Source organism: Panthera leo, chromosome D4 (genome assembly GCF_018350215.1).
Source record: "Panthera leo isolate Ple1 chromosome D4, P.leo_Ple1_pat1.1, whole genome shotgun sequence".
NCBI lineage: Eukaryota > Metazoa > Chordata > Mammalia > Carnivora > Felidae > Panthera > Panthera leo.
The window spans coordinates 19,847,985-19,870,129 of NC_056691.1; the positions used below are offsets into that span (position 1 = coordinate 19,847,985).

The 22,145-nt window shown below is 38.7% G+C and overlaps 1 protein-coding gene across 4 annotated transcripts in view; it reads left to right on the forward strand.

Moving 5' to 3' along the window:
* Positions 1–22,145, forward strand: part of CEP78 (centrosomal protein 78) — a 28,751-nt gene that overhangs the window by 5,736 nt on the left and 870 nt on the right. Inside the window, exons 5-15 of one of the 4 annotated variants that reach the window (XM_042913028.1) lie at positions 1,297–1,471; positions 3,434–3,547; positions 5,097–5,161; positions 5,441–5,552; positions 8,384–8,519; positions 9,994–10,039; positions 11,663–11,791; positions 18,380–18,457; positions 19,649–19,815; positions 21,082–21,253; positions 21,574–21,621. In XM_042913028.1, the coding sequence (XP_042768962.1) occupies positions 1,297–1,471; positions 3,434–3,547; positions 5,097–5,161; positions 5,441–5,552; positions 8,384–8,519; positions 9,994–10,039; positions 11,663–11,791; positions 18,380–18,457; positions 19,649–19,815; positions 21,082–21,253; positions 21,574–21,621 (1,242 nt within the window). The remainder of the gene's footprint in view (positions 1–1,296; positions 1,472–3,433; positions 3,548–5,096; positions 5,162–5,440; positions 5,553–8,383; positions 8,520–9,993; positions 10,040–11,662; positions 11,792–18,379; positions 18,458–19,648; positions 19,816–21,081; positions 21,254–21,573; positions 21,622–22,145) is intronic. The other 3 variants (XM_042913030.1, XM_042913029.1, XM_042913031.1) reach the window with 3 other exon arrangements.

Below are 22,145 nucleotides of genomic sequence, written 5' to 3' on the forward strand. Positions count from 1 at the left end.
TTGTTGAAAGAATATGACCAGTTTTCAGTTTGGGATTTGCCATTTAGTGAAAGTAGTTCACTTATTCCTAGAAATAAGAAATTTCATGTATAATACATCATAAATACTGTCATGTATTTTGAGTTACTGAAAATAGCCCATCACCTGTGATAAATAGTTTTTTTAGAATATAGCCACACCCATTTGCTTATATAGTGACTGTGGCTGTTTTCATCCTATCCCAGTGGAGCTGAGTAGTTGCAACAGAAACTGTATGGCCCCCAAAGCTGAAAATTTTACCTTTGGGCCTATATAGAGCAAGTCCATTGACCCAGGATACAGAAAACAGTGAAGAGCATGGATTCTGAAACCAAATAGCCTAGGTTCAAATTCCAACTCCCATTTTCATAGCTTGTGACCATGGACGTATTGCTTAGCCTCTGTGCTTTGTATTAAATGAACTAATTTGTATAAAATAGTGCCTGGCACATAATAAGCACCATGTAAGTGTTTTGCTGTGATTCCCACTTGTTGCTTTTATAGGTTATTGTTAATAGAAAAACACCAACGATTTTCCATTTTAGAGTGTCACAGGAACTTTGAGTCTTTTGTTGTTCGAGCATGTAGTAAGATTGCTTTCTTTGAAAGTCAGTGTTCCCTGTAACCAAAATTTATCTTATGAATGTAGAGAAATAAATATATCTTTCTGACTATATCTCTGGTTAAAACTTAAACCATCAATTTCCTACAGCATGTCAAACTGCCTTTGCATGTTGCAGGCCACTGAAGTTAGTGTACATACCTTAAAGTAGTAAGCAAGATCCCCTGGGTTAGGGAAAGAAAATATTAGACCCCCTATATTTGTTTGTGTATCATTTAAAAAATACCTTGAGAGTTTATAATGTACACGGAATATATGTACAGAACTTCCTGTGTATAATTTTTCAATCAATAAGATACGTGTTGCAGAAAGTGCACTTGCAGGATGCCCAATCAAGTGTTTGGAGACCACCGGAGGACAGAATGATACAGCCTCAGCAATAACAGAATTTAGAACTAATTCCCTGGGTTGGAGATAAGGAAAATAAAATTTGTAGAATGTAATTGATTGCCAGAGTTTCTATAACTGATCAGCGGTCATCCAGTGGCTAGAATCTAACCAATCTCTGGCAAACTGGAATCTGGGTCACTGGACTCCTAAACTCGAATCGACTGTTAAATCTCTTGGGTTGACCGTGACATGCTAAGCCATCTTCAGTAGGCCTCCCCTGTTTCCTTATTCAAACGTCTTCATTTCATCCTCTTAAATCTTTGAAGTATCAGACCATGAGAAGGCACGAAGAAACCTGGGCTGAGAGTCTTCGTTATAGGAGACCTGACCTGGACTGTATGGCTGGTTTGAGGCGTATCACTTTGAATTGCAACACGCTCATTGGTGACCTTGGCGCAGGTGCTTTTGCAGAATCTCTCAGTGATGATTTATGGCTTAGAGGTAAATTCTAAAATGGAAAATAGTGAATTTTTAAATGCTAAATATGCTTAGCTTTTGGCATGATATTGTCATAGGATTTTTTTCAAAGCCTTATTTTTCCAATACCTTTTACTGTGCTTTACAGCTTTCCTAAGAATTACGTATATTTATTCTTCACAGAAAATACAGAGTAACAAGAAAACACAATTACCCATAATCTTAATACCTAGACGCAATCACTGTTCATTTTTGGTATACTTTCAGTGTTTTATTTTTCTACAAATATCCTCGTATACTTCAGAGACTAAAAAAGTGGACTCATAGCACACTTACTAATTCATGCTCTTTTAATTAATGATGTATCCTGTGGTACTCCATTTATATTGACATGCAATAGTGTTGCAAATAGATGTAGACAGTTGTGCTTTTCCCTGTAGGAAACAATGTGTGGTGAACACTTTGTTCATACATCTCTGCATCCACTGGTATTACTTACGTAGATTAAGTTACTAAAAGTGGAATGACCTCGTAAGATGACATTTTTAAGACATTTACTGCGTGTTGCCAAATCACCATTCAGAAATTCTGTGCCGATTTATAATCCACCTTAACAGTGTCCGTGAGGCCTCTACCCTCACAAGCACTGGCTGTGTCACTTTGAAAAACTATAAGACAAACAAAAGTTAGTAGCCCGCCCTCTTTTATGCAAGTAGGGTTACTCCAGATTTTATAACTTTTCTCATTTCATATAGTATGAGCTACTTAATGAGTCACTAAATTTCTATCTACCACATCATTTTTAGTGACTGTTCAGAGTTCCATTGCATGAATATGCCATAGTACACTCAGCTTACTCATTCTTGCTAGATATAGGAGCTCTTTGCAGTTTTTCACGTAAAAACAGTACTCTGATACATACCCTTGCCTACATCTATTATTGGTTAAATTCTTAGGGAGTTGTTGGGTCAAAAAGGCATGCACATCCTAAAGGTTTTGTTTATATGGTCTTGACCTAATCTGGTAGAACAATCCTATTATATTGTTTTAATTTGTATTCAGTGTATATAGTAGTGACAATTAACTATTGTTAGTAATTTAGCTAGTTGATTAATTGTATCCTCTGTCCATTCTATAGTAAGAGTTTGTAAGGGTTGCTTCATATCATTTCCATAGATCTGGCTCACTTCTTTGTACCCTGGGGTTTTAAAAGCCTCCAGTTACTTTAATGTAATGGTTTACACGACACTTTTAGAAAAGGGCTCATATGATAGTTTCCTCCTATGTAATGTTTTGTATGCCTGTGCTTTTGTGATGATCCCTTTGGTTTAAATGAACTACTAGTGTTTCGGATCACTTGTTCTGTTCTTTGACCTTTTAAAGAGGGTGTTCTTGACTATCATTCTTTGTTGATAAGTTCTTAGCGTATGTTCCCTATTCACACATTGTTTGGATTTGTTATTGTTCACATCCTCTTGAGACGTCTTTCTTTGTCTTTTTTGTTCTAAAACTAACACTTATTACAAATCTTCTATTTGGCTTTTTTCTTTCAACTCATTTCAAGAGTGATTTGGAGCTCAAGATCATACCAAAAGAATGCAGTGCAGTTTCTGAGCTCCACCGAGTTTTTGTATATGAGGTTCCCACTGCCACCAGCATTCTTGCTGATTATGAACTGGGATTCCTTTTGTGATGTTTTTCACTCATAGACTGTATCCAGTCATTCTTCAACTATGTAATCGTAAAATATGTTGGGTGATATGTTGGTACTGTGGGCAGGGTAATTGAGGCACATCCGAGAGTTTTTTATTGGATTTTCTATTATGTGTGTGTATACTTTTCTGTTTTTCTTTTTTCCACGTCCAAGATTAAAACCCTGCCATGATTAGGCTTGTACCAAAATCTTACACGCAGGAATACATGACAGTTGACTGTGTGTTAAATCTGTGTAGAGTTGGCAAGTGACCTTTTGTCTTTCATCAAAAGCACTTGACCTGCAGCAGTGTGGCCTCACCAATGAAGGAGCAAAGGCTTTACTAAAGGCCCTGGAAACCAATAGAACTCTGGTCATTCTGGATATAAGAAAAAATCCGCTTGTTGGTATGTCGCATCTTCTTTAATCGATTAACGAATGGCAAAACAAAGAATTTGTTCATGTATTGACAGTTTTTAAAATTTAATGTGTTTACTTTCCTAATCTTATACTTTTTTGAATCTTGTACTTCCCTTGTGTTTTTAGCAGAGAATTTACTAATTAAAGTGAATTGATACTTGTAAATTGCTCTTGGCCGCCACTCTGTATAGACTTGAATCTAGATAATGAACCTGCTTCCACCAAGAGAGCTATTTCCTCCTTGTGGAACCTTTGCATTCTTGGAAAGAGCATTTCATTCATTTCTAAGTTACCGAGTAATTTTTGAATCCTTTCTGTGTTCCAGACACAGGTTTTAGGCACTAGGAATGTGGCAGTGAATCAGATATTCAAAAGTCTTGTCCTCCTTCCAGTGGAAGGGTTCAGGTAGAAATGAGTAAACAGATAAGTAGTGTACTCTTAGATAGCAGGAAGTACAGAAACACCTTAAGGTGAAGACATTGAATGGGGCAGTAGGGCTGTATTAGATTTGTCAGGGGACAGCTTCACTGGAGAAATGACATTTGAGGGGACACCCAAGTGAAAAGTGGTAAGCCATGGGAGACCTGGAGAAAGCACGTTCCAGAACCAGGAGGCTACGTGTGCGGGTACATAGGTGGCAGGGTGGGTAAAGTACTAAGGAAAAGTGCAGAGGCCGCCATAGCCAGAACACTGAGTGAAGGAGAGCATGGTATGCAGTGAGGTCATGTTGGTGGCCAGGGGCATGATCTTGTAAGGTCTTGGAAAGCCACAGTAAGGACATGAATCACTCTGTGTGAGCAGAGGGTTTTGAGGTGGGAAAGGCTTGATCTGAATAGCGTTTCAGTAAGATGACCCTGGTGTAGAGAATAGACTTGGGAATGGGCGTGGGGGATAAAGAAGGGAAATGGGGAGACCAGTCAGGAGACTGTCACTCCAGTCAGGAGTCCAAATCAGGGCTGTTTCTGGCTTAGCTTAGGGTGGAAGGTTGGAGCTGGTGAGTGGTTGAATTCAGGTTGTGTTTTGAGGGTGTAGCTAATAAGACTTATGGATAGATCAGATATGGGGTATGAAAGAGATAGTAATAAGCAAGTCCTAGATGATTATGTGTGCAACTGGTTGGTACCACTCACTGAGAAAAGGGGGGCTGAGGAGAGGGGCAGCTTTGAGAGACTCAGGACTTTGGTTTGATGGATTAGGCACCTGTTAGGTATCTAAGCATCTGGACAGTGCCCCCAGACTCTTTGCTTTATAGCCAAAGCTATCAAAGCCACTTTAGACACAAAGTGTCTAGATTTTATCTCGGCTGCTGCCAAAATAGAAGTCATCTGGGACCATATGGGAGGAGGCATACTTTCATCTTAGGTTTTTGAGGAAGAAATTAGAATACTCAAAGGGGGAGATAGGTAAGTAACTGCATAATGTGGGTCTTATACTTAATTTTATGTGAAGAGCAGTAATTAGTTGGCTTTTGTTTTTAAATGGGCATAACCACTCATTGGGAGGCAGTACTATAATTTCAATTTTATTTCACTTTAGATCATTCTGTGATGAAAGCAGTTATTAAAAAAGTTCTCCAGAATGGAAGGAGTGCCAAGTCAGAGGTAACACGTAGTCCTCTAGGAAGAACTTTTCGTTAATTGCATGTTTTTCTTTTTTTTTTTTCCTAATAAAACTATCAAGGCATTTTTCTGCCATCTTAAACCAAATAAATCAAATCAAATGGCCTTCTGTTTTTGAAAAAATTGTGTGATTCTTTAATATACGGTCTCAGAAATGCAGATAGCAAACCTTTTATTAACTTAAAATATCTGAATTTCAGTTGAGATCAAACCTCATAAATTACCTGTAACTGAAATGCGTATGTATTATTTCTCTTCCAGTACCAGTGGATCACTTCTCCATCAGTGAAGGAACCATTCAAAACTGCTAGACAGAAAAAGAGAACTATAGTTCTGGGAAGTGGTCGAAAAGGGAAAGCTACTATTAGAATCGGTAACTCTTTCTAGCCTGGCTTTTTAGCACCTACTAGAGCTTACACCCCTTATGTGTTCCAGGGTGCTAAAACTGAAATCTGTTCTCATTATACGACATCAGTGGTAACAACCAATATTGACGATGTGCAGATTAGAAAGACTGTAAATGTTCTATACAGATTATGCGAATTTATAGAATGTAGAAATAATTTTTAAAAAGAGATACTAATATTTCCATTTTTTTAGTTAAGCAACTTTATGTTTCATAGAAAATTCATTATTTTGAATGTATTTCTTTGTTAAGATTTTCGTTTTCTCCTTCTGTTGTCTATTAACATAATTCCATGTGGCTTAAGTATAATTTGCCACTTTTCTATTTTCACTTCATTTTAATTTTATTTTAAGTGTTTATTTATTTTTGAGAGAGAGCGCATGCATGTGATCTGGGGAGGGGCAGAGAGAGGGGGACAGAGGATCTGAAGTAGGTTCTGCACTGTCAGCACAGAGCCACTGGGCTCAAATTCACGAACCCTGAGACCATGACCTGAGCCGAAGTCGAACACGTAATCCACTGAGCCACCTACGCACCCGCTTTCACTTCATTTTAAACTAAATTTAAATTCTGTACGGTTCATAGTTATACTTTTTAATGTATTCACAAGGTTTCACTGAGTTGATTTGTCCATTTTTTTAATTACTGAAAAATTTGGGGTGCGTAGCTGGCTCAGTCAGTAGAGCGTACGACTCTTGATATCAGGGTCATGAATTCAAGCTTCACATTGGGTATGGAACCTACTTAAAAAATAAATAAATTAGTGAAAAATATTGTAAACATTTTCATAAGTGTAACTGCTTTTTTTACCACTAAAAGATACATGTTTTTGATTCTCCATTAATCAGCTTATTTGATCAACAAAATATTAAATAGGAGTTAAGAGTGTTTATTAAATCAAAAGAAAGCTTACAATTATCTACCAATTTTTATTTTAAAACAGTGATATTTTAGTAGTTAATATATACAAAAAAGTTGAGATTTGTGGTATCACACTATGTATTATTATGAAAAGTTTACGTCGCGTGTAAAACATTTATAAAAGTGTCTAAGTTGGGGGATGCCTGGGTGGCTCACTTGGTTAAGTGTCCGACTCTTGGTTTTGGCTCAGGTCATGATCTCATGGTTGTGGGATCCAGCCCTGCGTCTCACTCTGCTGAGCATGGAGCCTGCTTAAGATTCTTTTTCTTTCTCTCCATCTGCCCCTTCTCTGCTGGTGCACGCTGTCTCTCACTCACTCTCTCTCTCTCTCTCTCTCTCAAAAGAAAAAAGCGTCTAAGTCGGTATTTTGATATAATATTAGAAGTAGAGCTATCTATAGGAAAAAGAAATATATCTATATGTTATATTCAGATTCCTGTAATCTTAGTACCTGGAGGTATATAACAGGACTTTGTGGAATGAGAATAAAAATTTAAAAAATTTTTCTTAGCATGATTAAACAAAGTGGAAATGTGACTGAAGTTTACAAGCTCACTGAGCTGTTTCAAGAGTAATTTTATTTCTTGGGCTTTTTTCTGTATTTGCCTCAGTTATATGGAGACATAGAGGTAAGCCAAATCAGCGTCTGGCTATATAGTTAGATCCAGGTGAGTATAGGGGTTAAATAATTGTGTGAGTTGTGTCATATTCATATTATAATTGTGTGTGCAGAAAGAAGATAGGAACTTTTATGGGATTTTTTTTTAATCTCCTAACAAGATAAGCGTAGATTCTTTTGGTTTTACTTAAAAATGACATTTGCATTAGTTTCTGAAAGTAAGGGGAAAGTTGTATACATATAAACCATATACATGATGAATACTATTTGCTTGAGAGTAATTAAGTTAGACAACAAAACATAGCACATGGTGAATGGAGCTTCTGTGTATTTTAAGAGGCGTGTAAATGTATCCAGAGAAAACATACAGGGGTCATGTGGTGATTGCCAGTAAGCTATACTCTATGAAATATTTGCTCTGTATTACCCCTTACACTTTATTTCACATACTTTCCTGATGCTGCTAAAGTAGTATAGTGAAACAGACTTGAAGAACGAATAGAACCAACCTATATTACTTGTTTTCAGTAACATAGAAAAAAATAAATCTTTAAATGTAGGTCAATTTTAATATATGGTTTATTCTAAATAAAGTATATTAGCATGTAGGTCTAGTTTTGTTACCAGATATTTCATAAGGATACTTGACTCTTCAGTATTGAAATATAGGCTAAGTCTCCATATCTTGCTCTTCTATCCAGTGGTTTCTTTTGTTTTCTATTTGAAAATAAATGAGTAATGAGGGTCAGCAGACTTAAAGAGGGTAACATTGACTCATCTGCCTATTACAAGCTTCAGTCCTGTTACTTTTATCATTTTCACATAGAAAAATGAATCTTAAATTGAAATTTTGTTCTAATTCAGATCCTGTTTGGCAGGAGTCATGGATCTATCAGTGTTTCTCTACCTTGGAAACTCAGATATACCAAAGCTATTCTGAGATTCAGCAAACTGAATGTTTCTGCATGATACAAGAAACGTATCATGCATGTTTCATTCTTTGGGATATATTTTTTATTTACTTTTGCATGTTTTGTACATTTCACATACTTATATTTTAGTTAAAATGGTAACTTGTTACTGGAGAGGACTTGTATTTTTAAACGTTACCAGTCTTTTTACAAAATCTTGTTCTTAATGGCTTTTGCATCATTGTCAATTGCCTGTTTTATTCTTTTAAAAGTGTGAACATATGATGATTGCTCTGTTGCCCTTCAGTGCATCTTGATTTTTTCTTTTAATGCTTTTGCAAACATAGGATTGGGTACAAAGAAACCTGTAAGTAACGGAAGAAAACACTCCCTTGGTAAAGACTATTATGCTCCTGAACCTCTGCCTCCTGGTGTGTCTGGTTTCCTGCCGTGGCGCACAGCAGAACGTGCAAAAAGGAGCAGGTAGGGCATCTTTAGTCCCTGTCTGTAGTCATTCACCATTCTTCATTTTGGAGCTTCTATTACGTGGGAGATCTCTGGTGGTTTCTGTAGAGGAAGAACGATAAATCACACTTCTGCCTAATGAGTCCTTTAAGGAAGAAAAACAAAAACAAAAAAATTATAATTGGGAATTTCAAGTGATTTCTTAAGTGTCACAACAAAGGTAACCCTGTGGGAATCCAGTGGAGATAAAATTATCTTCACTTGAGCAGATGATAAAGGTTTCATTAAAGGCAGTTGTGACTGAGCCAGTCCCTACAGTACAAGAGTAGGAGCTTGGATTTATAGGAATAGGGAAAAAAGACATTTTAGGCATGGAGAATAGTTTAGTGCAGAATGGATGGGGAGTATGAATTAGACTTAATCTAACTCGGTCAACCGGCTTAACTCACTTCAGTGAATCAGATTTAGCAAAACAAACTAGATATAACTAGTTTTAGCTGATTACTTACCTGGGGATAACTGTGCAGAATAATTTTTTGTCCTAGAAGTATAAAAGTCTCTTTACACGGGGGCACCTGGGTGGCTCAGTCAGTTGAGTGTCCGACTTCGGCTCAAGTCATGATCTCGCGGTCTGTGACTTTGAGCCCCACGTCGGGCTCTGTGCTGACAGCTCGGAGCCTGTTTCAGATTCTGTGTCTCCCTCTCTCTCTGCCCCTCCCCCGCTCATGCTCTGTCTCTCTCTCTCTGTCAAAAATAAATAAACATTAAAAAAAATTTTTTTTATAAAGTCTCTTTACACGATTAAACTATAATTTTAGGCTTGCTGAGTAAATAGAGTAAATAGTAAATCTATAGGCCTTGCTATAGATTATTTTCAAGTAACTTAACCTGGTAGTAGTCAAGAAATTGAGGATGAGCAATTGCTTAAGAAAACGAAGAGTTGATTTTCAATAAGGCTTGAAGAAGGTGCTGTGTAAATTAACCGTGCAGTAGCTCATGTTAAGTTGATGAATATAATCTCCGCTGGGCAAGTGACTGCTGTACCTTTTCACAAATGGTGATGTGAATTATTGTCGTGTAAACTATAGTTCTGAGTCCCCAGTCTTGCACTTCAGTTTTATAGCTTTGTGGTTTCATATCTTCTTCTCATGATACTTAGTCATCTCGAGTCCATTCTGATCACAAGGAGTTGTCAACTGGAGAATGATTATCAGTTAGAGAAGTTAGATTGGAAATCTCAACCATCCTGAACATAGGCAGTGGAGACACCTCTCAGCGGTTCAGAGAGTTACCACAAGGCAGTCTGCTAAATTCTGTTCAATTTTCTCCATAGCAGAGCCTCCCAGGTCCTTATTTTGAACTTACTCATGTTTATACACAGTTCGTATGTATTCTTAATAGTATTATTGTACATAATACAAGTTTTGTTAACTGAGGTTAACTGGTGATGTATTCACATCAAATATAACTGAACTTGTTGGTATCTCTTCAGGGGTTTTCCGTTAATCAAAACTCGTGACGTGTATAATCATTTGCAGGTATGTAGTTCTCATATTTACAGTAGGTAGAAGGTTGAAGTGGGAAAGGTGGGAGGACGTTCTCTTTGCTTTTCAAACTAAACAGGAACGCCTGGGTGACTCAGTCGGTTGAGCGTCCAGCTCTTGATTTCGGGTCAGGTCACGATCCCAGGGGTCGTGGGATCCGAGCTGAGCGTGGAGCCTACTTGAGATTCTGTCTCTCTCTCTCCCTCTCCCTCCCCCTCCCTCCCGCCCTCCCTCCCTCGGCCTCTCTCCCCTGTCTCTCTCTCTCTCTCTCTCTCTCTCTCTCTCAAAAAATAAAAAAATAAACTGAACACAACCTTACAGGGAACATCTCCCTCCCTGAAATAAATCCATTTGAAACTTGTTAGGGTGCTCTCCCAGTGACACTGTGTAGTTGTGTGGACGCGGCACATGCTGGGGCCCTTGTGGTTTCATCTGTAAACAGGGAAGCCATTCTCCAGTTCACGAGTCACCTGTTACCCAGTGAAACAGATTTGACATTCCTGACCCCACATGTGGAGTTATCATTTTCAGGAATGTCCTTCTGTTTTCAAGAAATGTTGTTTGGGGGCTGTATGTAGAAGTTCCAGATCCTGAAGGCAAAATAAAGAGGCCAGTCCCAAAGCTTCCACTGTCTCAGAGCACTTCTCCCTCTCCCACCCACACCACACACATCCCCTATCCTACTGTCTCCTGGTCTTAAAACCAGCCGATCCCCTCAGAGTGTCAGGTTCTCCTTTCCCTTGTCCTGGGAGACTGCGTAGTTGCTCTGAATAAGGTAACACTGTTGTGACTGAGAGAAGAGCGCCCTGGGTGTGAGCCCTGCCCCCCGCATGCCCAGAAGAAGGGGCACACACCTCTTCCTACTGTTGGGATTTTCCTGCCCTGTGGGGTTTGCTACCTGTGGTCGTAATGGGACCCTAGTGTTGTGTCTTCTGTGCAGTTACGGAATCCCAGTGCACCTCTTTTTAATCTGTAGACTTTTTATGGGGTGTGACCAGGTCATTTTTCTAATGTTTGGAAACATCATATTCAACTGCATTCCAGTGGCAGTGAAATTTTACAGGAGAACTACATTACTCTTACCCTAGTTTTGGCTTGAGGTGGCTTAAGGATGATAAAATGAAGTTTTTGATGGGTCAGTTTTAGTTGTGTATGTGTAAGTGATTCATTTTTTAAAATTCTCATGTTTAGCATTCACTAGATATGTTGACTTTCAAATTATTCTTCTAATTCTTTATCAGTCCCCCTACTGATGGATTTTCCTCCAAAACTACATTTTGTTTTAGACTTTTTGTGCCTAATGGTGGAAAATAAATTTCTTGTCTGCAGTATAAAGTTGATCTGAGAAAAGTGTTTGCCCTGGCTCCTCACTTGGCTTATGTGAAAGAAATTTTATAAAATAATATGGGTGATTTCAAATATTAATCTTAACAACAGAATTCTGTACAGTAACAGCAAAAATAAGTTACTGTTATTTTGTCATTGCTTGTTTTTGACTAAGGAGCAGTGGAAGACATTTATAAATAATGATACCTCACATCACTTTTGTTAAATGTGCTGTAATATCACTCTCTGGCTTTTGTTATCTCTTCTACAACCCTGTCTCCTTTCTCTAAGCAATCGAATTTTCCTGTGACTGTGACAGTAGAGAGTCCTTCTTCCTCAGAAATTGAAGAGGTCGAAGATTCTTCTGAAAGTGTTCAAGAAGAGCCTGAGAAAACCAGTTTAAAACAAGAAGCATTACAGGTACAATGTTATCACTTTAGAGATACACAGATTATTGTTTAAACTGTGGTGGTTATCTGGCGGAAGCCTGATTACAGCACTGGCTAAGCTCACACATGGATTCTGTCTTCCCCTCAGTGGTTCCTTAGCTTAGACCAGGGCGAAAGGTAGACGTTTGAATTCTAAGAAATGAAAATCAAAACATGTCATCAGTAATATATATTTTCCTTTCCTTAGAACCATAGACTCTTAGATGTAGAGAGAACCTTAATGATCGTCAGATAAACTCAAGGAAACAGACTTCTGAATGAATGTAGTCAGCTGATTTGCTATTCTTATTTTACAGATCAGGAAATTGGAGGTCCTCGCTGAACTCTTCTTTTTCTAAGAGGAAAATATGACCTCGTTTTTAATAAAAAAAAAAAAAGTTGAAAAAACGATTTGGATGTTGACAGTCTCCCTTCCCAAATTAAAAATACTCAAGAAGCTATATTGTATTGCCTAATAAACCTGACCTCTAACGTCATTTGATATTTCTGTTTGGACAGAAAAGAAAAATTGATTTTTATAACAAATTTTATAACAAAATACCATAGTTATTTTATTTCAACTTTAATGCAGAGCTGACATTGGTAGTAAATAAGGGAAACACCGTTTGGGAGGGACCTTGTCTTTTTTTGTGCTATCGAGTCCACATTTAATTTTTAAAAATGATTTAGGATGGTTTTCTTTTACTGTCAAACTTGACAGATTTAAAACTAGTTATTGTAGGACTGTGGAAATTACTATTTGATTTTTTTAAAAAAGAAAGCCAGATTTTTATTTTCTTAATTAAAATTAATGACAATAGTGGAGAGAAATTAAGATAAGTACTTGGAAAATGATGAAGTGTTAGAGTGGGAGGAATGTGTAGTTGATGTAGAATTATCCACTTCAGGGTGCCTGGGTGGCTCAGTCGGTTAAGCGTCCGTCCAACTCTTGATTTTGGCTCAGGTCATGATCTTGTGGTTTGTGAGATCAGGTTCCCCATCAGGATCTGTGCTGACAGGGCGGAGCCTGCTTGAGATTCTCCCTTCCCATCCCTGCTCCACTCACTTGCACACTCGTACATGCGTGCACACATTCTCTCTCTAAATAAACTTAAAACAATTACCCCTTTCATCTTATAAATGAGCAATTTGTAGCGATTAAGTACTTTGTTACTAAGTTGCAGAGTGGCAACAAGACCCTGGACTATCTAATTTGCACTCATGGTCATGTTAGATAGGGGTTCCTTTCCTGCATGGAGAGACTAGGGAGATGGTACTTGCAAAAGGGACTCTAGGCACTGGGGAAGACCAAGAAAGTTAGGAACTATAACTAGGGAACAGCTGATTCAAGATGTGTTAAGGATCCTTTTGGCTCTTCTCCATTTTGACAAGACACAAAAATGATGGGGGCACCTGGGTGGCTCAGTCCATTAAGCATCCGACTTCGGCTCAGGTCATAATCTCACAGCTTGTGGGTTCGAGCCCCGCATCGGGCTGTGTGCTGACAGCTCAGAGCCTGGAGCCTGCTTCGGATTGCGTGTCTCCCTCTCTCTCTGACCCTCCCCCGTTCATGCTCTCTCTCTGTCTCAAAAATAAATAAACACTGGGGCGCCTGGGTGGCTCAGTCGGTTGAGCGTCCGACTTCGGCTCAGGTCACGATCTCGCAGTCCGTGAGTTCGAGCCCCGCGTCAGGCTCTGTGCTGAGTGCTCAGAGCCTGGAGCCTGTTTCAGATTCTGTGTCTCCCTCTCTCTCTGACCCTCCCCCGTTCGTGCTCTGTCTCTCTCTGTCTCAAAAATAAATAAACGTTAAAAAAAATTAAAAAAAAATAAATAAATAAATAAATAAATAAACACTAAAAAGTTAGAAAAAATGATGGTATTAAAATTTTTTAGACCGTATCCACAACAATTAAGAGATTTCAACATTTTTTGCAAAGACAGAAGACAAGTAGAAGAGTGTGAAGCCAGAAACTAGAGGAAAACCACAACCTAGAATATGCACAGAGATGTGCTGCAGCTGAGGGGGGACCTGTCCCCCAGGCAGAGATAGCTCCAAGCCCCAGGTGTGCATGTGGGAGAGAGGGTGACGTTAGTTAGAAATGTGACTGAAACGAGGAGAGCATGTGGAAAGTTCATAATTGGCAGCGTGAATTCTCGATCCCACCTTCATTCTCCTAAAATGAGACAATTTTACTTTAAAAAGAGCTGGGAGAACTGGGGCTCCTAGTGTGTAGTTTTGCCTCTTCACACCTAAGAGAAGCCAGTCCATCATGAGCTTCCAGGGAGCCTTCTTCTCCCTTAAGAGTTAAAAGTTAAATTATGTGTGGGGCGCCTGGGTGGCTCGGTCGGTTAATTGTCCAACTATTGATTTCGACTCAGGTCGTGATCCCACGGTTCAGGAAACTGAACCCCACAGCAGGCTCTGTGCTGGCAGCGCGGAGCCTGCTTGGGATTCTCTCTCTCCCTCTTCTCGGCCCCTCCTGTATTTGCGTGCTCACACACCAGTTCACACTCTCTCAAAGTAAATAAATAAACATTAAAAAAATAAATTATGTGTATTCATAAAGCAATAAAATTTAACGAGCCAGAGCCCCTGGCAACAGTGTGGATGCATTTTTAAGAACAGTGTTGACTGGAGGACTGTATATATTGTGAATTCAGGAGGTGGCACAACCGGAGCGTATTTTTAGTGATGCGTGCATGTAAGGGATGCTGGTGGTCTTTAACTCTGGGAGGAGGGAAGGAGCTTGTTATGGCAAAAGGATATGGGGATTTTCGAGATGCTGACAAGCTGTATATACAGGCTTGAGTGCTAGTTATGTAAGTAAGTGTTCTCTTTATTTGTGACACTGACAGTTTTATTCTTTGCACTTTTTAGTATGATATCACATTTTACAATTAAAACCTGCTTAAAGGGGCGCCTGACTGGCTCAGTCGGTGGAGCATGTGACCCTTCACCTCAGGGTTGTGAATTCGAGCCCCGCATCGGGTGTAGAGATTACTTAAAAAAAAAAAAAAATTAAAACCTGCTTAAAGAAGGGTTGCCTTCGGGGCGCCTAGGTGGCTCAGTCAGTTAAGCATCCAACACTTGATTTTGGCTCAGGTCATGATCTCAAGGTTTATGAATCCAAGCTCCACACCGGGTTCTGTGCTGACAGCGCAGAGCCTGCTTGGCATTCTCTTTCTCCCTCTCTCTCTGCCCCTCTCCCATTCCTGTCCTTGCTTTATCTCTCTCACAATAAATAAATAAACTTTAAAAAAAAGCAAGCAAGCAAGCAAGCAAGCTTGCCTCTAGGGGGCAGGATGTGTGAGTGAGAGGAGACTGTTTGATTTTAAGTCCACTGCTGTTTGTATTCACATATATTCATTAGCATTATGTGTGTGTTAACTCATGTAATCCTCATTAAGAACTCTGTGGCGTGGGAACCTGTCTTCACTTTATAGATAAGGAAATTGAGACTTAGAGTTACTAGCTTGTCAAAGGTTATAGAGCCAAGGGGTAGAGTCAGGTTTTAGCCACAGAGATTCTGAATGGTTTTGGTTTTTTTTGTTTGTTCGTTTGTTGTTGTTGTTTTTTGTTTGTTTTTGTTTTTAGAGAGAGCACAGGTGGACTTGAGCAGGGGAGGGACAGAGAGAGAGAAAGAAAATCCCAAGCAGGCTCCATGCCAGATTGAAGCCCAATTTGGGGCTCAATCTCATGACCGTGTGATCATGACCTGAGCCAAAATCGAGAGTCAGACGCCTAACCAGCTGAGCCAGCTAGCAATCTAAAAGAGAAATTTGATTACTAATTATAAGCAAAGCAGTACATACTGAGGGAGATGGCAAGTTTTCACCTATCCAATTAGAGAAAAACCTTCTGCCTTTCGCACACATATATCTTGGAGTGACACGGGTTTTCCTTATTCAGCAATTACTTATTGTGTGCTTTGTGCTAGACACGTGTGCTGGGATAAAACACCCCTGCCCCTAAATTTCTTGCACTTTAAAGTGAAGAAGCAAGCCACCAGTTACAGAAGTTAGTATACCAGGTGACACATTGCTGAAAGCAGTCTAAAATGTTAGGAATCTTTTGGAAAGCAGTTTGGAAATCAGTATAGCAGAACCTTAAAAATGTTCATTTGCTTTGATCTCAAACTCATTCTTACTGATTTATTGCAAGAAAATTATTCTTACATGTGAGGAAAAGGCTTCATGCCTAAAAATAGGTATTTTGTTTTATAATATTGAAAAGTTGGAAAGAATTTAAATGTAAAGGAATGATTACATGAACCGAGAAACCTGCTCAGTGGAATATTTTGTAGACCATTAAAAAAATCAAGGTTATGAATTCCCTGATTATATAAAAATGATTCAATGTTAAATGGAAAAAAAAGTTGAACATAAAATTATTAATACAGTATGATGGGAGCTTTGTTCCAGAAAAAATCAGACGAGCCAATGAATAGAAGGGGAAGGAGAGCAGATGAAGGAAAATTTCTCCAAAACCTGATTATTAGTCTTATTTAAGTAACAGAATGTCAAGCAATTTTACTTTCTAATTTTTTGGTTCCTTATTTTTTTTAAGGAGCATGAATTCCTTTGTAAGAGGAAGGTACACTTTTTCATGAAAATTTAACATTATGTCCTAATTCCCTCCACTAGGGGGAGAAACTATTTCATGTAATCACATGATATACTCTATATTTAGAGCTAGCTGAGAAGGGAGTATTTCAGTCTACTTTCTCTGACTGTGGCGCTAGTTTCTTGTTTGCTTATTGTTTAGAATTTCTGTGAAATAAGTTTTAAATATTAAAACCATTATATAAGTAAGTGGAGGAATTCTGCAGTGTTTTTCCTTCATCCCTATTAAAGAATTTGAAGTTCGGCTATTTTTTATTTTTTAAACCTATGTTCTGAATATAAAGATATATGTTCATTGAGCAAATTTTTTTAAATGATGAAAAATTTATTGAAGAAAATAAAAGCCATCTCTGCAAGTACACCCATCTGATCTACCCTTTTGTCTTAAAAAGGTATCAAAAATAGGGGTGCCTGGGTGGCTCAGCCGGTTGAGCATCCAACTCTTGATTTTGGCTCAGGTCATGATCTCACGGTCCATCAGTTGGAGCCCCGAATTGGGCTGTGTGCTGTTAGCACAGAGCCCACTTCAGATCGTCTGTCTCCCTCGCTCTCTGCCCATCTCCCCCCAAAAATAAATAAACATTTAAAATAAATAAATAAATAAATAAATAAATAAATAAATAAAGCTGAAATCAAGATGTCAGTCATACATCAGATAGACCCCAGTCACTTTTAATTAGCCACCTGATTAGGTCACATCCACCAAAAGTAATCTCTTAATATCAATTAAAGATCAACCGATTTGAGGAACCTTAATTACATTTGCAAAATCACTTTGCTGCAGCACCTAGGTTAGCATTTGATTGACTAACGGAGGATTGTGTAGTTCAGCAGGTAGGAATCTGAGGAGCATAGAATTCTGCCAACCACAAGTAGTGTCCCTCAACGCAAGGACCTCACTGTTTTGTTCCTGGAAACCAAAAGGGAGTTTACCAAGTGCATTCTATCTTATTGACACTAGCGAATGGGAAGATCACCACCTCTCTGAACAGGCATGGCACCCAGCCTCCTCAATTCATAACGTGGCTCTATAGCATAATTAGTGACGTGATCTTAGGTGTCCTACTCTACTTGTCTCTGTCTCAGTGTTTTCAAAGTGTTTACTTTTTTTTAAAAAATGTTTAAATGTTTATTTATTTTTGAGAGAGAGACAGAGGACGAGTGGGGGAGGAGCAGAGTGAGAGGGAGACAGGAATCTGAAGCAGGCTTCAGGCTCCATGCTGTCAGCAGAGAGCCCAACGTGGGGCTCGAACTCACAAACCGTGAGATCATGACCTGTGCTGAAGTCAGACGCTCAACTGACTGAGCCACCCAGGTGTCCCCAAAGTGTTTACTTTTTTAAAAATGCATTTGAATCTGCCATTACGTAATTCAGGTGGGTTAGCCATGTTACTGAGGTTTTCTCTTATAAAGGAACCCATAAATAAAAGTAGAATTTTCCTTTCTTCACCTTAGTTTTTTATATATGACTTACTATAGTATACACATATGCCTTTTATGGTGAACTGCCACAAATTTATTTTGGAAAGCGTGGGACTCAAAGTCTTTTTTAATGATTATTATTTTGAGAGAGAGAGAGCGAGTCGAGTAGAGGCAGAGAGAGAGAGGGAGAGAGAATCCCAAGCAGGCAACACACTGTCAGCACAGCACAGCCCAGCACGGAGCTCCATCTCGTGAACCGTGAGATCATGACCTGAGCCGAAATCAAGAGTTGGACACTTAACCGACTGAGCCACCCAGGTGCCCCTCAAGTAAATTTTTAATAGCTAATTTGATATATTTTGGTAATTAATTTCACTAGCATGGGATGATATCATAAGTAATAGACGATAATCCTAAAGTCTTGAGTTCACTTCTGGCCCTGTGCCTAAATCCTTGTTGAAATGTATAACTGGAAAGGCTTTTGGATCTCATACTCTGAATCGTTTATAATATTTACTCTATTTCTTCTCACTAGGAAAAGCTGGAGGGGTGCCTAAAGCAGTTAAAGGAGGAAAGAGTAATAAGACTGAAGGCCGATAAACGAGTCAGTGAGGTAAACAATTTTTCCTCATACTTTTGAGAGTGTTTTTGTTTTATTTTGATTTGATTTTAAGCCATGCACATGCAGTTTTTAAACTTTAAAACTGTAATATGTTGCAAACTGTTGTACCGTATGAATCTTTGTATTATATTTAGTGGTTATATGATCTCTATTCCAGAAAACGTGTTTATAAAATGGAAAAATCTTAGGGTTTGTTTGTTTTTCTTTTTTTTTTTTTTGGTGTGTGTGTACTTTTATGTGACCTTAGCTTATTTTCTGCTCCTGATGCTTCAGTTAAAGCACTTATGCTTATACTGTATTTACAGTAACATAGAAGACATGATGAGACTTTACTATCAGTGAATTAGAAAAGTGAATAATTTAAATAAGTATAACATATTGGAAAACTGCTAAGAATGCAATGAAAGATAAAAATATATATTGTGAGAATTACATTAGCCTAATGTTCATGGGAGCAGGGCATAAGCTAAAAAGTTGAATGTAAATATATTTTATTATCATAAGGTGAGTTTAGGGAGGAATTTTTGCAAGTGCATCCGTTGGATTGAAAGACATTTACTCATTCAGTAAGTGTTGAGCACCTGTTAAGGTAAAAGGTGAATCATGAACAAAAGGGCCTTTCTGAGAAATACTAGAGTTAGGCTCATACATGGTTTTAGATGAATAGATATTGAGGGGGTGGGGATGTCCAAAGGAGGAAACATCGTCAAGAAGCCAAGGAGAATATTGGTCATTGTACAGTTAATAAGTTGAGTATGATTTAGGACTTTTAAACCTAGGCATTTAATATCTTTCCCAGTAAAGTTAATCCTTAACGTCCAACAAAGTTGGAATATGCTTTGCTCAAGTCAGACTATATTTCACTTTCTGATTTAAAGGGAACCACTAAGCAGCTAATTTTCTAATGTAAAATGAGGGTCTGTTAGGAATGTAACCAGTTAGAAAAGTGATCTTTTCAAAGATCATTAATAAAACAGAACTTTGGTTTATTTATATACCATCTAAGTGTTATATAGGAAACTTCGTTGGATGTCTCTGGACTTTATTATCTGATGTGGTCTCTGTCTTTACTGGTGGAAAGTTAGGTTAATTACAAATTAATTATGTTTGAAATGTTTAACTCTTTTCTTTTGATGACAGTGAGAGAAAATCATATCAGACATTTTCATTCTTCTTTTATAGCTGGAACATGAAAATGCCCAGTTAAGAAATATAAATTGCTCTTTGTCTGAAGCCCTTCATGCACAGTCATTGACAAACATGATCCTGGATGACGAAGGTGTTTTGGGCAGCATTGAGAATTCTTTTCAGAAGTTCCATGCTTTCTTGGATCTCCTTAAAGATGCTGGGTTAGTTCATTTCTTTCGCATCATTCTCTTTGCAGCTGTAACAGTGGTTTGCTGAAGAACATGAGCCATTTTCATTGCTTCTATAGTTTTACTTAGGGTGTAACTATAATATAGAGGGTTGTTGTTGTTGTTGTTGTTGTTTTAATGAGGAATTACATGTTAAAAGAAATGCAAAATTGTAAAGTTGCTTCGGTAGAGGAGAAAGCCCAGTATGAAGGAGTAACCTATAAATAATTTGTAAGTATTGTCTTGGGTAAAGACTAAATTGAAGGTAATTTAACTTGAAAATATTCCAGAATGCATTGAAATTTCCCTCCATGTTATTCATTTTCCTTGTAAAATACGTTTGAATTAAAGCAATTTTTGTCCTACATATAATAATTATCATTAATCCGCAGGGCAGACATAGATCAGTCGTTTTCAACCAGGAACGATTTTGCTAAAAGAAGTTGTTGAAAGAGAGAATTGGAGATTGAAATTGATGGAGTGATGTTTTGTAGGTGAAGGGGTTGGTGTCGGGAAGGAAGGAAAAAACACGCATTTGGAGGAGAGGTGGCAAAGAAGTGGGGGAGAGGTGAGGGACGATGCACTAGGTGCATGCTAGAAGCTAAAGCGTTGCAGTGGAGCAGTAAATCAGGTGGTGGGCCAGACGTTGGGGGAAGAAGGAGTGCTTCAAGGATTGCATGATCTATTGTGGTCCCAGAGCATGAGTCCGGAAGGGCTGAGAATTTGGGAGAGAATAGGGGCTTGTAGGTGGAGTAGGATATTGGCTTTTAAGATTTTAGAAGTATTTCATGAGTGGGGCGCCTGGGTGGCTCAGTTGGTTAAGCATCCGCCTTTGGCTCAGGTCATGATCTCACAGTTCATGAGCTCGAGCCTCCCATCAGAGCCTGCTTGAGATCCTCTACCTCTCTTCTCTCTCACTGCTCCTCCCCAGCTTGCACCTCTCTCTCTTTCAAAAATAAATTGAAGGAGAGAGATACACAGCATGAGCAGGGGAGGGGCAGAGAGAGAGTGGAAGACACAGAATCCAAAGCAGGCTCCAGGCTCTGAGCTGTCAGCACAGACCTTGACATGGGGCTCGAAGCACAAACTGGGAGATCATGACCTGAGCTGAAGTTGGATGCTCTACTGACTGAGCCACCCAGGCCCCCTGAAAAAAAATTTTTAAGAAGTATTTCATGATTCTAGGTATGGGGAAATCTAAGCTGCTCATACACAGTTATAACAATCTTTGTTTTTTTCTCCTTTCCTCCTTTCGTCCAGGCTTGGTCAGCTTGCCACAATGGCTGGTATAGATCAGTCAGATTTTCATTTGCTGGGTCGTCCCCAGATGAATTCTACTATTAGTAGCCTGCCTAGAGAAGAAAAGAAGGCACTTGAAGATGAAAAACCAGAATCAAAGCAGAACTCCATAGGACAGATGCAGAACATCCAAGTGAGTGGACGGAATAGAATTTAATGATCCTAAGAGTGATGAGCAGAAGGGAATTACAGAGTCAGAGAGAAAATGATGACAATCTGTCTGTAATAATTCACACGCTTGGGAGCCTCTTTGGGGTCCTTTCCCAATCTGAAATTAGTAAGTTTGTGCCCATTTCATAATATCATATAGTTGTAAATGAGAAAATTGGGAGGCCTTTTGAAAATTTATGATGTAAAGCAAACTATTCTCAGTGAAGAAAGAAATGAAACATTAGAGAAAATATTCCAAATTTTAAATTGTGTAAATGTCTATTCTATTCATATTTCATCTAGGTTTCTATTTGTATGCAGTCAGCTTACAATGAAGGAACTCTAATGAAGGTACAAGTACTGATACAGATAATTTTCTTAAATAAGTAATCCAGACATAACTAAGAGACTAGGTATTAGAGTTAACCTTCCAGTTATGGGAACGAGAGAGGGGAACCCGTCTGCTTTCCCTCTGGCCTTCCCTTCCCTTTATCTCCCATATCGGCCAACCTCAGACAGTCTTGGGACCTGATAACTTGAGAACATAGTCTTCTCACAGATTGGATACTGCTTACATGTTCCTGGAGGATAGAGAAGAAATTAATTTTCTTAGGGAGGAAGGCTTTATTATTTTTTTTAATGTTTGTTTATTTTTGAGACAGAGACAGACAGACAGTACGAGCCGGGGAGGAGCAGAGAGAGAGAGGGAGATACAGAATCCGAAGCAGACTCCAGGCTCAGCTGTCAGCACAGAGCCCGACGCCAGGCTTGAACCCACGAACCGTGAGATCATGACCTGAGCTGAAGTCGGACACTTAACCAGCTGAGCCACCCAGCCTCCCCTATTATTTTTAATGAGGGAAAGGGAAGTGGGT